This window comes from Lithobates pipiens, unplaced genomic scaffold (assembly GCF_037356315.1).
Source record: "Lithobates pipiens isolate NorthernLeopardFrog02 unplaced genomic scaffold, aLitPip1_a1.2 Scaffold_16, whole genome shotgun sequence".
Lineage (NCBI taxonomy): Eukaryota > Metazoa > Chordata > Amphibia > Anura > Ranidae > Lithobates > Lithobates pipiens.
In genome coordinates, this window is record NW_027507748.1 from 572,302,167 (window position 1) to 572,320,191 (window position 18,025).

Below are 18,025 nucleotides of genomic sequence, written 5' to 3' on the forward strand. Positions count from 1 at the left end.
GAGGCTGTGTAGGCTAGGTTCACATGGAGCATACATTTATTTCTGATATCAGAATGCTTTGATCCCAGGCTAGAGGCAAACTGTGGTGTGGTAGCTAGAATAAAAGTGACGCTAAACTTTGGTTAAAAAAATATGTATACTTGTTAGAGGTTGGCTAGGTTCGTTCCCCAGGGTCCCATTGTATGGAGGAACATTGCCACCCTCTTGTGCACGTTACTGAGTGGGACTATGCGCATAGAGCAGTTCACATGACTTCAACAACACATGCACTGCTTGTACCAAACAAATGGAAGTAAGAAGAAAAAAGTTGAGGTTTGGGAGGTCAGGGAGGATATTACACGGAGGCAGTTAAACATTAAAGCGGAGGTGCGCCCACCGCTACAAAAATTGAAAGCGACACTTCCCTTTCTTGGAATCCAGCAATGTCGGCTCCTCAGCTGATTTTTCCATCACCTGTCAGGTGCGTGCCACTTCCATTGCAAGTAAGGGGACCCGCCTTTACGCCAGGAACCCTACTGCACATGCGCAAGTACGAATGGAAGTTCCACTTTTGGGTGGAACTCCGCTTTGAGAGGTTTTCATAAAAAGATTACAGGGGCATTAACTAGTGGATGGTCGTGGCTTATATTTGAAGTATAAGGTTATCATTTAGTGTTACTTTAATTTTTCATTTGGTAAACACATTTTTTGTACTGTATTTATTTTCTCAGTTTTGATTTTATTTTTTTCATTTTTTTTCTTTCTATTTGTTGCAGACAATAGAAACTAGCACTGATCCCAGGGATGACATAAAACTTAAAATGGGTAAGCAATATTTATTATTTTACACTCATGTAAGTAGGCTGTCTTAAAGCGTTACTAAAGTCAAATGATTATTTTTTATTAAAATAATAAACATTTTCTACTTGCCTGCTCTGTGCAATGGTATTGCTCCGATCTTCCTCCTTCTGGGGTCTCCGGTGGTGATCTTAGTGTTTTTTTATTTTTTTTTTCTTTCTTCCTCCCGACCTGTGTCTCTATGGAGCCGCGCTCCATAGACTTATGCTGGCCATACACGCACACAATTTTAGCCGTTTGCAGACTGAACGATTATTCGTTGGTCGAAAGCTTATTGGCCACTAACTGCATGATCATATTAATCGCTGGACAACAATAAAAACATATAAATCATACAATACAGAGTATTATTTTTCGATTTGCAGCATGCATGTTAGAGGTGCGCATCTTCACTGGCCTCACAATTCGATTCGATTGCGATTATCAGGTCAGCGATAAGATACGATTCCACGATGCATCACGATTACTGTGCGCGGTTTTCTTAAAAAAATAAATAAATTCAAGCAGTCAGGACAACTTAATTTTCTTATTTTATATGTTCTTAAAAAAAAAAGACAACACTCGTGCATGCATCAAAGTCTAATCACAGCAGACAACTTAGAGGAGTTCCAGGCTCCCAACCCCCCCAAAAAAAATATACTACAGGAGATGGTCGGAGACTGCAGACATACTACAGGAGATGGTCGGAGACCAGTGCTATCAAATTTCGGTGCCAGGAAAGCAACCCTGGTTGTTTGCCCACTGGTCCACTGTCTGAGGATTCCCCCATCCGCCTGGAATGTGTAGATGGGGGAATTGGATCATATTCTTTTTCCAGTGTAATGACAAAAAAAAGCGATCAATGTATGGACTGCATAAGTGGCTTAGGGGTAACTGGATCTTGGAAGAACAGAGGGGGAGGGAGACAGATAGAGGAGAGAAAGGGACAGTTCAGTTATCAATATGTAATGAAAAATGCAGAGCTCACTGATTCAGGGAGGAGGCTGGAAGGTCTCACAGCTTGGAATGTGTAGCTGCTGCTGTTCATATCTCCCGCGCACACCCCCCTCTCTCCTCTTCACAGCTGTAAATCGGGATAGGAGAGTGGGCGGGCCAGGTAGACACAGGGAGAGAGAGGAGGCGCAGCTGTATGCAGTACATTCAATGGTCCGTTGCTGGGAGGGGAGGTGAACTTTGCTGGGCTGTGTGTGAGACGAGACTCTCCACTCAGCTGCAGCCACCAACCAGCCTCTAAATGTACACACTGATCATCCTGTCCTACGGACGGGAGAAATCTGTGTTATTTTTTTTTTTTTTTTCTCTGTCACAAGTATAATGGGAGGCTGGAAACAGTGCATTGTCCCTCCCACAGTGCAGGATCAGACAGACAGCTACACTGATCTGTCTCGCAGCTCTGCGCCCGCTGATGGGGAGATGAGGGGTGTCCACAGCTCCAAATCCCGAGGCGGGGGAGAGCCTGGGTGGGGGCAGCATGCTGAGGCCAGATCATTGACGGGGAAAGGCTCAGCCAGCCGAGCGGTGGCTTGTCATGACCGGCAAAGACACTGCTGTGCGGGAAGGGGGAGGAGCCAAAATGTCATCCATAATCGATTCTCCTGGCTAACCGCATCGATGCCGAATCGGGAAGGGCAAAATATCGATGCGGCGATCAATTTTCACCACCCCTAATGCATGTATACATTATGGTTGAAACAGTAAAATTTTGAAATTAAGAAGCGTGTTTTTTTTTTTTTTTTTTTTTTTTTTTTTTATAGCCAAAAATGTAAAACGCCTGTAGCCTAAACGCGAGTTTCCGTGTTTAGCGTTTGAAATAGCTCTAAACCAGGGCTCGACAAACCCCGGGCGCCAGGTCGCATTTGCGACTAGAATTAGCGACCTGACGCCTGGGGCAGCACAGCTGGGGGTTATCCTGTCTCCGTGCACACCCCCCCTCCCCCCCGGCGTGATCGCGCCGGCAGGTAATTTGGGGCCTTCTGTGGTCCTATGCTTTCTTCTGGAATCTGGCGCCCTCTTGTGGTGGCCGTTGGTATGACAACCAGCATTGCTAATGGAACTTCCCCTGCCTTTTTTCACTGCCCACCTATCTCCTTCCCTTTACTTGGAACCCCTAAATATTTATATATATTTTTTATTCTAACACAGAGAATAAAATGGCAGTCGTTGCAATACTGTCTGCCGCACCGTATTTGCGCAGTGGTCTTAAAAATGCAGTTTTTTGGGGAAAAATAATTTATTTAATTAAAAAATAAGACTGAAAAAAAAAAAAATGAAATAAAATGTCCCTGTCAGAGCTATGGGCAATGACTTGGAGACAGGTGGAGGGGGGTGCCATCTTCCCCTCACTCGTCTCCATGTCAGGCCAGGGACAGGTCCGGATCGCCATTATAGACCTGGCTCCTAGATTCCAAGAAAATTTGTCAAACCCTCCTCTAAACTCGGCTTCTGAACCTATTTTTTTGCGTTCCAAAAAAAGCTTCTAAACTCAACTGCCTAGAAACGACTGTAAACGTCCCTGTTTACATGTGCAGATAACAGAGAGGAGAGTTCAGGAGCAGTTGAAAAAAAAATGCCCAACTGCTCCTAAATGTCCGTTTACCGGCAGCAGTGTACATGATGTCTAAATGTTACTTGCCTGGAGCTCTGGCCTATCTTGTCACTGCACTGTCCTAAAGCAAAGTGAGAAAATGTGAAGTCTGTCACTGCTACCGTATTTGCTGGCGTATAAGACGACCCCCTATTTTTCAAGTGAAAACATAGGTTTTGGGCAATACTCGTGGTATAAGACTACCCCCCTTCTGAGGCCACACCATTTAAAAAAAACATTAGAACCATTAAAAAACACAAAGCAAGAATGCCAACTACTCATCTGCCATGCTGTGATATGTCATAAAGTAAATCAAACAATAATAACACAAACAGAGATCTATTGAATGCCACAACTCTGGAAAGTAGAATTTTTCACTAACCAAACCTATACCACTTTTGGGTTACATTCTATGGGAATTGTCCACCAAAATGCATTTAATAACCCCCCCTGTCATATGTCCCAGATTTACCTGTCCCTCTTGGGTGCCTGGGACCTCAAAGGCAAACAGCAGGTTGTATAGTAGTAGGAGATCAGTGAATGGATTTACCCAGGGAAGTATGGTGAGCGGTGTATTATTTTAATGAATGCAATGCCTGCTTGGATTGGCAGAGGCTGTAGCATCATCAGCCCTTGCCTCGCTCTCTCTCAAAGCCAATCCGAGCAGGCTACTCTATGTAGCCTGCTCAGATTGACAGAGGTTGTTACTCCAATCCAAGCAGGCTCTGTATTCATTAATAGAATACATCGCTCGCCAGGATTGGCTCAACGGCATATACCATTTGTAGCTGAAGCCACATACAGTATTAGCAGGCATTTGGGGGCTGACATCCATCGGGCAGCATTGTATACCCGGCGTATAAGACGACCCCCGATTTTTGGGCAAGTGTAAAAGGTAGTCTTATATGCCAGAAAATACAGTAAGTCCACTTCTGAAAGTGCTATTGGCATGGTTGTTTTTCAGGGGCTTCGTTATTTTCAGCACTGATTTTCTATGTGTATACAGATCAGGAGCTTTTGACTTCACTCTATCTTTTTATCCTGCTTGTGTGTTTCAGGCCAGTGATATTAAGTAATCCAAAAACAGGCCACTTGTATTCCTAGGTCAGTCATGACAGCCCTTGTATGTCTTTGGCGAGCAGTTTCTTTTAAGCTGGAATTTCTGTTATCACTTACTTATGGGTTCAAATCTTTTAGATTCCAGAAGGATGCTGCCAGGTCTGCCAGGCTTTTCGTACAGGAACCATAGTCTGTCAGCTGGTGTCCGGCTAGTAACCAAGTTACTGAATTTACTTTGTTTTATAGCTTAATGTTCAGTTCGTTGGGCTAGCTAATGCACAATGATGATCAATTATTTTTAGTTGTGTAAGGTGATTCTGTAGGGTTTTTTTTTTTTTCTGTATCCCTGTTAACCACTTGCTTACTGGGCACTTAAACACCCTTCCTGACCAGACCAATTTTCAGCTTTTGGTGCTCTCACACTTTGAATGACAATTACTCAGTCATGCAACACTGTACCCAAATGAATTTTGTGTCCTTTTTTCCCCACAAATAGAGCTTTCTTTTGGTGGTATTTGATCACCTCTGGGGTTTTTATTTTTTGCGCTATAAATGAAAAAAGACCGAAAATTTTGAAAAAAAACGCATATTTCTTTGTTTCTGTGACAGAATTTATGCAAATTATTAATTTTTCTTCATAAACTTTGGCCACAATTTATACTGCTACATATCTTTGGTAAAAATAACCCAAATTAGTGGATATTATTTGGTCTTTGTGAAAGTTAGAGAGTCTACAAGCTGTGGTGCGAATCGCACAAAATTGATCACATCTGATGTACTGGTGGCCTATCTCGCTTCTTGTGACCCGAACAACCCAGGAAAGTACAAATACCCCCCCAAATGACCCCTTTTTGGAAAGTAGACATTCCAAGGTATTTAGTAAGAGGCATTGTGAGCTTTTTGAGGTTGTCATTTTTTTTCCCACAATTCTTTGCAAAATTAAGATTATTCATTTTTTTTTTATTTTTCTCCACAAAATTGTCATTGTAATAGGTTATTTCTCTCACATGGCATGTGTATACCACAAATGACACCCCCAAAACAATTCTGCTAATCCTCCTGAGTATTACAATACCACATGTGTGTGACTTTTTCACAGCCTGGCCACATAGAGGCCCAACATGCAGGGAGCGCCATCACGTGTTCTAGGAGCATAAATTACACATCTAACTTGTTGACTACTTATTACACTTTTGAAATACCAGGACAATGACACGTGACACTGATGACAGATGGCACTGATACGTGGCAATGATGACACTTATACGTGGCACTGATGACAGATGGCACTTATACGTGGCAATGATGACACTAATACGTGGCACTGATGACAGGTGGCACTAATACGTGGCACTGATGACAGGTGGCACTAATATGTGGCACTGATGACACGTGGCACTGACAACAGATGGCACGTGACACTGATACGTGGCACTGACAACAGATGGCATGTGGCACTGATACGTGCACTGATACGTGGCACTGATACGTGGCACTGATACGTGGCACTGATACGTGGCACTGATGACAGATGGCACTGACAACGGCACTGGGGTGGAGCAGGTGGCACTGGGGTGGGGCAGGTGGGGCATGATGGCACTTTTTTTTTTTTTTTTTTTTTCTCTGTGCACTGACGGTTGCTGCAGCCGTTCATCTCTCCCCTCTCACACGCTGTCTGTGTGAGGAGGGAGAGCGGCGCTGAGAGATGATCTCATATGTTTATATTGGTTCATATTTCAATATTTCATATTGGTTCATCTTTCTGCAGTACAAGTGAAAGCATCTTCTAACCATCTGTCCCAAATTTTGATATTTGTTCGGGGCAGCCTCTGTGCATATGCAGTGCTTTTTTTATTCATTTCTTTTATAGGGGAGGGTGATGTTTTGGCTTGTTTTAATTATATATTTTTTTTCTGATTCCTTGTAGATGAAGATATGAAAGAAATGATCTGGGAGAGTGAACATAACTCGAAGTGTAAAGCACATTTTAAAGACTCGGCACATGATTCTTTCTCCACGTACAATCATGAGGTTTGAATGCTTCCGTTTATTTCTAATAGTGGGATTTTAAACTTTGGAGCCATAGCTGCAAGCAACAAGTGCTACCATATTGACAACTATGGGCACGCGCGCGTGCACACACTTTGAAATCAATAGAAGTGCATGTCAAGGAGTCTAATACAATATGTCAATGCAAATGATGCGTTGAAGCACAGTATTATGTGCATTGATCTAAAGTGTGAAATGCTTTGCATTGGCATGTATGTAATGGGAGGGGTATGCCTATATATCAAGAATAATGTACAAGTGAATGTGAGAGATGACATCACTAAGGGATCTAGGGAGGAGGTGGAATCTTTATGGGTAGGGATGAAGCTAAGGGAAAAATACTGGGAGTATGCTATAGGCCCCCTAACCTGAGGGAGGAAGGGAAGACAGATCACCTATCACAATTTGTATTAGCAGCAAGGATGGGAAGTGTTTTATAGTGGGTGATTTTTAACTATCCAGACATAGACTGGGCAGAGGGAGCCGCACATTCATCTAAGGCTTGCCAGTTCCTAAATGTCTTGCAGGACAATTTTATGGGTCAGATGGTAGACACACCAACTAGAAATAAAGTGTTACTGGATCTACTTATTACCAACGATACAGACCAGATCACGGATGTAGAAATACGGGGCAATCACAGGTCATTTAGCTTCAGTATAAATCGCACAAATAGGAAATATAAGGTGAATGAAAGACACTGAATTTCAAGAGCCAACTTCCATAAACTATGAGCTTTGCTATAAGGCATAAATTGGGGTAAAATCTTAGGAACAAAGAACATGGAGAGATTGGTTTGCTTTAAGATAATATTAAATAAGGGCATTAGCCAATGCATCCCATTGGGTAATACATTTTAAAAGGACGAACAAAAGTCCTGGATGGCTTAACTCCAATGTAAAAATGCATATAAAAGCAAGGAGAAGGCCTTCAAAAAATGCAAGGTTGAGGGCTCATCAGCGTTCAGACTTTATAAAGAATGCAACAAGAATGTAAGGGTGCAATAAGGACGGCTAAGATAGAACATGAAAGACACATAGCGGAGGAGAGCAAAAAAAATCCAAAGAAATTCTTTAAGTTTATAAAAAGTAAAAAACGGAGGACAGACCATATTGGCCCCATAAAGAATGAGGAAGGACATCTGGTTAAATGGGATGGGGAGATGGAGAAGGTATTGAATTTGTTCTCCTCAGTCTTTACGAGGGAATCGGGGCTTCAGTAACCAAAACTGCAGTGTTTATCCTCATGACACATCACAGGAAGCACCTCCATGGTTAACAGAGGACAGAATTAAAATTTAGACTTGGGGAAACGTGAACATTAATAAATCACCAGGACCAGATGACTTGCACCTGATTGTACTTGGGGAACTCAGTCAAGTAATTGCCAGACCATTGTTCTTACTTTTTTACTTACAGTCTACTGACTGGAATGGTACCAGCTGATTGGAGAAAAGCAAATGTAGCACCAATATTTAAAAAAGGCCCAAAATGTGATACATCCTTGGGAATTACAGACCAGTTAGCCTAACATCAATACCCTGTTTCCCCTAAAATAAGACCTAGTGTGATTGTCGGTGATAGCTGCAATAAAAGCCCTACCCCCAAAATAAGCCCTAGTTAAAGTCCTTGTAGGTCTTCTTTTCAGGGTAGGGCTTATTTTTGAGGAAACAGAGTAGGGCTTATTTGGGTGGTAGGGCTTATATTGCAGCCAACACCGACAATCACGATAGGTCTTATTTTAGGGGAAACAGGGTAGTATGTAAACTCTCTTGGAGGGGATGATAAGGGACTATATACAAGAATTTAGTAATGAGAACAGTATCATTAGCAGTAATCGGCATGGATTCATGAATAATCATTCATGCCAAACCAATCCACTAACCTTCTAATGAGAAGGTGAGTTGCCATCTAGATAAAGGAAAGCCGGTAGACGTGGTGTATCTGAATTTTGAAAAAACATTTTGACACAGTTCCCCATAAATGTTTACTGTACAAAATAAGGTCCGTTGGCATGGACCATAGGGTGAGTACATGGATTGAAAACTAGCTACAAGGGTGAGTTCAGAGGGTGGTGATAAATGGGGAGTACTTGGAATGGTCAGGTGGGTAGTGGGGGGGGGGGGGGGGGCCCAGGGTTCTGTGCTGGGACCAATCCTATTTAATTTGTTCATCAACGACTTGAAGGATGGGGTAAACCGTTCATGGGATGGGCAACTACATGGCAAATGAGGTTCAATCTAGAAAAATGTAAAATAATGCATTTACATGGCAAAAATATGAATACAATCTATACACTGGGGGGAGAACCTCTGGGGGAATCTAAGATGGAAAAGGACCTGGGGGTCCTAGTAGATGATAGGCTCAGCAATGGCATGCAATGCCAAGCTGCTGCTAACAAAGCAAACAGAATATTGGCATGCATTAAAAAGGCGATCAACTCCAGAGATAAAACAAAAATTCTCCTGCTCTACAAGACTCTGGTCCGGCCGCACCTGGAGTATGCTGTCCAGTTCTGGGCACCAGTCCTCAGAAAGGATGTACTGGAAATGGAGCGAGTACAAAGAAGGGCAACAAAGCTAATAAAGGGTCTGGAGGATATTCATTATGAGGAAAGGTTGCGAGCACTGGACTTATTCTCTGTGGAGAAGACTCTTGAGGGGGGGATATGATTTCAATATTGATATTTAAAATTGAACAAGTGTGTATCTATCACAGGGTGGTGTCTGTGGATACACTGGTGGCCATCTTTTACACACAAAAAACATGATAGGGGTGAATGGGCCGAATAGTCTGCCTCTTTGATTCCCCCTTTACTTTCCTTCTTTACCCAGTGGGAATTTGATCCGTTTTTTGCAACCTGAGCTCAGGGGATACTAAACAGTATCCATCACGGATCTACTTGTGTTCACTTACGCCTCAAGAATTTTTACTAAACACTGAAGATTTAAACTTTATGAGATCTGTGTAATCAATCGTACCAACTTCCCCAATCTCCTTTGGAAACGGTGATCTCCCTATTTGGGACACACTTTATGAAGGAATAATTTAGAACACTATTATCAGCTCCTGAAGAAGCGTCATCGTAGACGCGAAACATGTAGAGCACCAAAAATATATGTAATCGCTGACTGTATGATTGATATCCTTGATCCTATATTTGTATAGATATATATTTTGTTTCTTTCTTTCCTTTTTGGAAATTTGAAATGGATTTTACTATGTTCGATAGGATGTCAATTAGGTCTTAAATGTGTAGTTTTAAGGAGGAAACATTTCCCTTTTTTTGTATAAAAAGGAAATTGAACTTTTCCCTGTTTTTTTTTTTTTTTTTTAAATTGTCTTTCTTTTTTTTAAAATAAATAGAAATAATTCTTTTTTGAATATACTGGTTGTGTTCACAACTTTCTTCATGCCTAAAAAGTCCAACTGAACCCACATTTTTTCTTCTGAGGTCTTTTATGTGAAGGTTCTTTTTATTCCTTTTTTTATTTTTCTTCCTTACTTCCCCTTTTCCCTGTCAATATTTACATTCACAAAATGATTTCAATATTCAAATACCATACTGGTGACCCCATAATAGGGATAAAACTTTTTCACAGACGGGAGTTTAACCAGACTCATGGCCGTTTATTAAAATTAGAAGAAAAGAGGTTTAACCTTAAACTACATAGAGGGTTCTTTACTGTAAGAGCGGGACATATAATCACACACATGGGTTGAACTTGTGTCTTTTTTTTTTTTTTTTTTTTTTTTTTTTTTTTCCCAACCTCCCCTACTGTGCAACTATGTGCTTCAATTCATTTCAGTGGAAAAGCATGTGCCTGAAAATGGACAATTTTGAGGGCTGCTTAAAAATAATTTTTGGTATCTTTATACCCCAAATGGAATTGCATTTAATTAGCTCATGTCATATTGGTAAGTATTCTTTTAATAGATCTCATTAATCTAGATTACCAATTTGCATGCCCAAAGCCATTTCATTAGAGATGCATTTAAAATTATATCTCAACTTTACCCCCCCCCCCCCCCCCCCCCTTCATGACCAGGCCTTTTTTTTTGCCATACAGCACTGCGTTATTTTAACTGATAGTTGCGCGGTCATGCAATGCTGTATCCAAATAAAAATCTCATTTTTTTTTCCCCACAAATAGCTTTCTTTTGGTGGTATTTGACCACTTCTGTGGTTTTTATTGTGCTATAAACAAAGAGACATTTTTGAAAAACAATATTTTTTACGTTCTGCTATAAAACACACCCAATAAAAAATCGAATTTCTTAATCGATTTAGGCCCATATGTATTCTGCTACATATTTTTGATAAAGAAAAAATCCCAATACTTGTATTTATTGGTTTTACGGAGACATTATACCATCTACAAACTATGGATTATTATTTTTTTATTTTTTTTACTAGTAATGGCAGTGATCAGCGACTTATAGAGGAACTGCAATATTGCAGCAGACAAATTGGACACCTAACTGATACTTTTGACACCGTTTGGGGACCAGTGACACCAATACAGTGATCAGTGCTAAAAAAAACATGTACTGTCACTGTACTAATGACACTGGCAGCGAATGGATTAACAATAGGGGTGATCAAAGGGTTATGTGTTCCCTGGGAGTGCTTTCTAACTGTGGGGGAGGTGCTTTGGGGGATTGTAAAGATCAGTGTTCCTGCTTAGCAGGAACATAGGATTGGCATATTCCCCTCTCACAGAACAGCGGTCTGCCTTCCTCAACAATCGGCAGGTCCCGGTGGACATCCTGTCCACTGGACCTGTTGATTGGCTCCCGCTGTGTTCAATCACAGCAGGAGCATGTGTGCGCCCCTCAGACCCAGAAGTCTGGCACAGTGCGGCTGCCCTGCCGCAGTATATGTGCGTGGGGTTGCCGCTAAGCTGTGAAAATGTGTAACAAACAAGTCTACATTGGGAAATATTTGCCTCTTTTCATTGTGTTCTTTTATATAAGACCAACATAAATACACTTGTTGAATTTTATCTTAAAGGCTCCTTTTTTTCTTTTTCAGTACACTCCTGTGCACCCTGGGCGATTTGAAAGATCTATGGCCAAGTCTATTCATAAACCCTTCTTTCACTCTGGTAAAATACTTTTCTTTTTATTTCATGGTGTGGACACACTAGGCTGGTGTTTTTTATGCCTTCTTTATCTAAGCAGTTTTTCATATTTTAAAAATTGTTACATTGTATTCTATTAATACTGACAGAGGCAAGTCAGGACTTTGTACAGCCTATATTTTACCTCAACAATATTGTTACAATTTTGATATCTTAAGTCGGGCTCACCTTGAGTTCACATGTGCTATACATTGTAATTTTGTAGGCAATCGTCCTAAGAACAGGAAATCCAGTGTTTTTTTTTTTTTTTTTTTTTTTTTTTTTTATTTAATAAAAGCATATAGGATTTTTACTAATATCTAAACCTATTTATTTTATGCACCCTCAGAAACCTTAAAAGGAGACAAGAAGGTAATGTCTGTTAACAATACGACATTTGCCTCATCGGTTGATTTCTTTAGGGCTAAACAGAATGGAAATGGACATTCTTCTATATTCCCAGCACAGCTTGTGTTCTCTCAGAAGCAAAGACCAGCAAAGAATGCCCATGTAGAAACGCGAACATTAAGGTATGTGTTTTCCAACACTTTTTGTTAGGAGAATTTTTATACTACAAATATTTCTTATTTTTATGCTAAGGAAGATTTATTTTCTTACATCAGGGGACACAGCGCCATAGTAATAACTATGTGGGTTATATCGGACTATCAGGTGCTTAAGGGGTGAACTTCCCCCATATAACCCTTCCCATTACTGGGAGTCCTCCGTTTTTTCACCAGTGTCTAAGGTGTTGGGCACGTGTAAGGATGTGTGTACTGAGCTCCACGGGCAGTAATCCTTTGAGAGCCAGCCATCCTGACCGCATCCGTTCTGATGTCTCCGTAATGGACTAAATGAACGGTACCCGGGCCTTGTCATCCGAAGACATGACGTTTTGCTTGCGAATGCTTTTAAGCTCGTCCCTGGGATCCAGTACTTTTTGGTAGTAAGGCCAATAAGTTTGTTGGCAGGGTCTTCTTGCAGGTCCAGGATTTCAAATGTACCCCTGTTCCTGAAGGTTTCCGTTCAAGGTCTCGGAGCCTACCGTAAGGCCGGGTTCACACCGCTGCGATGCAGGAACGCCGCGAATCCGCGGCGTTTTCCCGCATCGCATTACTCCCGCCGGCAGTTCACACTGCCCTATGCGGACGGCTGGGAGTGTCAATGATATGTTAATGACACCCCCAGATCCATCCGCATATCGCAGTGCGATCTGCCGACTCGCACAGGAATCTGATCGCATGGTGTGAACCCCCATGCGATCCGATTCTGTTGCGGACCAAAAAAAGGGTCCCGTGCGAGTTTGCTGCGGGAGCGATGCGAATTCAGCCATACTATCTGTATGGCTGAACTCGCATCGCTACGGAGATCGGATGTGATTTGCACTGCAGTGCGGGTGCGAATCACATCCGGATCTCTCCCCGCAGCAGTGTGAACCCAGCCTAAAGGGCGAAGATTGGGCTTTTTATCTCTGATAAAGCCCTGCGGGGGAAAGGTAGGGGAGATTTTCTGCAAGGAATCTCTCCTTCAAAGTGTTTATGTTGTCATGTCTGTGTGTCACCACTGGAGGCTGTATTGAGCACTCACCCTTCTGACGCTGGAAACACCAGAGGCTTTCACTCTCCTCTCCGTTCAAGCCAGCTCAGGCCCTCGGGTATGAAGTGGGTTCTGACCACCACCTGGACCCCAGAGTGGCATTTTTTGTTCCTTGTATGCCAGCCCACTGCCTTTTTGTTTTGTTTTTTTAAGGAAAAAAAGGGTTTTGTTTTTGAGGCAATTCGCAGCCGTTTGTCCCCCCCCCCCCCCTCCGCGCCGCCGGCCGCCATGTTGCCAGCACTCACACTTCCCTAGTGGGAAGGGAGGGGCCGTTTTCATGTGGGGGGGCGTGGCTAAATGGCGTCAGACGCCGGCCACACATGGTGGAAGTATTTTAAGCTATACCGCTGTTCTGGCATATTCAGTCCGGCCATCATATAGCGTCCGCCCCGTACTGCGCATGCAGAAGAAGCTTTGTAACATTTCCGAAGCTGAACGGCGCCTACGCCGTGAGTGGAGGTGGTAGCCCCACCATCCAAGTGGACATAGGGTTGTGAGAATTAGACGGCCCCTCGCTCGCCACGCTTCGGGCTCGGCCTCGCTGCGCTCGGCTCTTTTTTTTTTTTTTTTTTTTTTTTTTTTTTTTTATTCCTACTCTGTCCACTTGGATGGTGGGGCTAGAACCTGGACTCAGTGCGCAGGCGCCGTTCATCCTCGGCTATTTTTGGAATCTGTGTTGCTGTGTTCTGCGCATGCGCAGTACACAGCGGAGGCTATCTGATGGGGGACCTTATATGATAAGACACCGGAAAAGCTGAAGCCTGGCGGTGGAGGGACAGATACTAACGGAGAGGGAGTAGCCGCACTAGTGAGGTGTTCGTTTACTCCCTTACTTAACCCTTTTGTTGTCTGCCAGCTCTTGAGGTATCTACCTCTAATAGGGTTCATTTGAATCTCCCCCACCTGGGAGTCCATTTAACATGGTGTCCTATTGAACAAGTTCTGTAGTGCAAATCTGCAAGATGCAAAAATCACTAAAAATGCATAACTATGTATTTTGAATGGGAACATTTTTATTAAAGAAGTGGGGGGGGGGGTTCCAGCTATTAATGCTGCAAACACCTCTGTGTGCCGAGTCTCACATGTCCAGTGGATAATGCACTGATGTTAAAGGATCCAGCAAGTTAAGGTTGGATTTTCCTTTTAAAGACAAGATGTCTTTTGCAGTTCTGGCTGCAATTGGAGTGGCTCAGTCCATTAACCCCTTTACATCTGCTCCACTATTGTGGTAAAGCACATTTTGAGTCATGCCAATGCATTGGAATGTGAACTTCAAGGGGTTAAGAAACAGGTGTGAGATACCTGAAAGTTGTGCCTGATCAGCAGGCCCATCAAGGGGCTGGTGTATTTGACGCACTGTCTCACAGATGCTATGAAAGACTTGATCATTTAAGCCCTATGGCTTATACTTGGACTAGTGCATTTTTGCAGAGGTCCGTGGCTGAGATATTAGTCAGCTGAAGCACCAGGTGAAAACCCTTAGCCAGTCTGTGTCCCTCCTTGGGCTACGACTATTTATTTAGAGTGGATAAGTACATCCAAAAGGCAGTAAAAGGAGGTTCAAACAGTTCTCCTTTAATCATGCAGCCTATGCCTGGGGTATCTGCCTTTAGGCAGTCTCGACGGTCTCAATCGTCAGGTTCAGGAGAAAGTTCCCAGGGGCAGCACCAGGATCTTGGGGGCAGAAAGCCCATGAAGCAGAATGCTAAGGCCTTCTCATGAAGGAGCACCCCCACTTGTTTGAGTAAGGGGAAAGGTCCTGCGATTCTCAGTCTGGCAGGAACAATGTTCCTAGAGGCGATTCAGTTCGCATTGTGCGCTATACAAGTATTTAATTCATTCATTCAAGAGCAGAGTGATTTCTGCAATATTTATTTTTTCCTCTAGGTTACATCTAGAGTTTCAAGAGCCCGGGTGGCCCAGTCAGCTTTCGAGCCGAGGGTTCGGGTCCTGTTTGGGTGCTGCCTGTGGGGTCCTTGGGGCTGCTGATGCGGCAGTCTTATGCAAGAGTGTCCGTCCCCTCAAAGAATGCTCCTAAGGTTCCAGAGAAAAAAAAGAGGAGAAAGAAAGAGAAAGGAGAAGTGTCTCTTTCTGGTCTCTGGATCAGCTGTGATCGCAGTCGTGATTTCAGAGATCCCCTTAGTGGAACAGGGGTTTTTGGCTCAAACTTTTTAAGCTCCCAGAGCCAAGCAGAGAGGTAAGATCTCAGAGATCTGAATCGGCACTTAAACATCCGATCCTTTCATAATTCGATCGGCTGTGTCCATCGTCCATCCTGCAAGGAGGGGAGTTGCATATCTCCATGTGCCAAAGTTTCCCACTTACCAGAAATCTCTGCGGTTTGAAATATAAAATTATTTTTATCAGTCGTGGCACTGCCATTCGACTTAGCCACAGCACTAGGAGCGTTCTGTAAGATTCTGACACCTCCTTTAGCCAGGTTAAAGGCTCAAGGCATAGCGGTCCTAGCCTATTAGAAGATCTACTTTGAACAGATCATTCAGTCCCAGGTCTAAAGCCAGAGTCTGATCTCAGCTATAAGCTGAAATCTCTAAGTTGGATTCTCAGCCTAGTAAGATTCTCCTTAAAACCATCAAGGAGGTTACTTGGAGGCTGGTTATAGATAACGTACAGAAGAAGGTATTCTTACCCCAGTCGTGAATCGGTTCCATTGTAGGACTAATTCAACTTATCAGGAAAGGAAAATTCCTTCACTTTGGCTGCAGGAGATTTTTAGGGGAAATGGTGGCCTCCTTCAAGGCCGTCCCTTACGTGCAATTTTATTCAAAGACTGCTTTAAGACACCATCCTGTTGGTCTGGAATAAGAGGATTCAGGCCTGGTATCTAGTCCGCTAGCAGGCGGAACAGACGCATTAGTCTTCCCAGGGGATCAGTTCTCACTGATCTATGCATTTCCTCCAGTTCTGCCACTTCCACGCCTTCTCTGCAGGATTAAGCAGGAACAGAAGGCGGTGATTCTGGTGGCCCCAGCGGGTCCCAGAAGATCTGAATTTATCGAGATCATAAGGAGGGCAGTTGAAGTCCTTGAACTCTGCCATTATAGCCAGACCTTCTTGCACAGGGTCTTTTATTTCATCCTACTTTACGGACAAGGAGTTTACCAGGTTTGACTCTATAAAAGATTGTGGGTGATCTCCTTCAGTAGTGTCTACTTTGACTAATGCCAGGAAGCTGGCTTCCAGAATCACTTACTATAGAATCTGGAAGGCATAGGTTTCTTGTTATGAATCCAGGGGTTGGCACCCCAGGAGGTATGTCAATAGGCAGGATTCCTGCATATGGGATCTGTAATGAAGCTGGCCGTGACTTTTATCAAGAGCCAGATCCAGGCCGATGTCTTTTCCTACGGCCTCTTGCTTCCCACTCTTGGTGTGTAGCTTATTCAGGGGGTAACACGGTTTATTCCCCTTATCAAGGCACCTCTAAATCCTTAGGATTTAAGATTGGTCTTGTCAGCTTTGTTAAATCAGCCGTTTGAACCTTACGAGAAATTGTCTTGGTTCTTTGACAAGAAAGATAATCTTTTGCTTGCCATTTCTTCTGCTAGAAGAGTATTGGAACTAACTGCTCTGTCTTGTAAGAGCCATATTTCATCATGTATAAGGATGAGGTGATTTGATGTCCTCATCCTGAAGTCTTACTAAAAGTGGTAACAGGTTTTCATTTAAACCAAGATATTATTCTTCCTCCTTTCTCCCCAGAAGCCTTAATCTGTGGAAGAGAAAGCACTACAGTCTCTTGATGTAGTAAGAGCGATCAGAATCCATTTAAGGGCAACCACTCAGGTTCGCAAAACACAGGTTTTGTTTGTACTGCCAGAGGGTCCAAGATATGGACAGGCAGCATTAAGATCCACTATTTTGCAGATGGGTTTGTCAAGTGATTGATCAAGCTTCAGCTTAAAGAAGAAAATTGTTCCTTCTCCTATTAAGAGCGCACTCATCCAGGGCGATTGGTGCCTCTTGGGCTCATCATCAGGCCTCTATGGCTCGGATCTGTAAGACCGCAACATTGGTCTTTGGTTCAGACGTTTATCCGAAAATTGTATTTATTTTTTCTTTCAAATGGATATTAAAGGTCATGAGGAGATTGCCTTTGGGCACAGCATATACTGCAGGCTGCAGTATGAGTCCACTGGCCTCCTGTTTCCTTGATTCTGTCTACCCCCCCCCCCCTCTTCAGTTGCCATTGCTATGGGACATCCCACATAGTTATTACTATGGTGCTGTGTCCCCTAATGTAAGAAAAGAAAATATAATTTTTAAAACGGCTTACCTGTATAATACTTTTCTTTGCTGTAGATCAGGGGACACAGAGGTCCCTCCCTTCTTATACACTTTGATTACTTAGCTACAAAACTGAGGACTCCCAGTAATGGGAGGGGTTATATGTTGGAAGTTCACACCTTAAGGGGCGTGCCATTGTCCAGCACCTGATAGTCTGATATAACCCACATAGTTATTACTATGGCGCTGTGTCCCCTGATGGACATCAAAGAAAAGGATTTTACAGGTAAGGTGTTTTAAAAATTCTTTTTTTAAATTCTTTTTTTTTTTTTTCATCCATGCCTAGGTGCAAGCTATACATTAAAATCATATTCATGAACCTGTCATGAGTATTACTAGGGCCACCACTACTTGCTTTGTTCTGAAAATGCTAGTTGCTCTGTATCCTTACTCTCTGGGGTCTATTCGTAAACGATTACCTATGCAAGCGCTGCAAGAATTTGCTTATCTGTCACAGATAATTACCATGT

At 42.8% G+C, this 18,025-nt stretch overlaps 1 protein-coding gene across 4 annotated transcripts in view; it reads left to right on the plus strand.

Moving 5' to 3' along the window:
* The window catches only part of SENP1 (SUMO specific peptidase 1), a 102,322-nt gene that overhangs the window by 21,893 nt on the left and 62,404 nt on the right, over positions 1-18,025 (plus strand). For 3 of the 4 annotated variants that reach the window (XM_077483732.1, XM_077483733.1, XM_077483734.1), the window contains 4 exons: positions 756-804; positions 6,408-6,511; positions 11,564-11,636; positions 12,001-12,181. In XM_077483732.1, coding sequence (XP_077339858.1) covers positions 756-804; positions 6,408-6,511; positions 11,564-11,636; positions 12,001-12,181 — 407 coding nt within the window. The remainder of the gene's footprint in view (positions 1-755; positions 805-6,407; positions 6,512-11,563; positions 11,637-12,000; positions 12,182-18,025) is intronic. The other variant, XM_077483735.1, reaches the window with a different exon arrangement.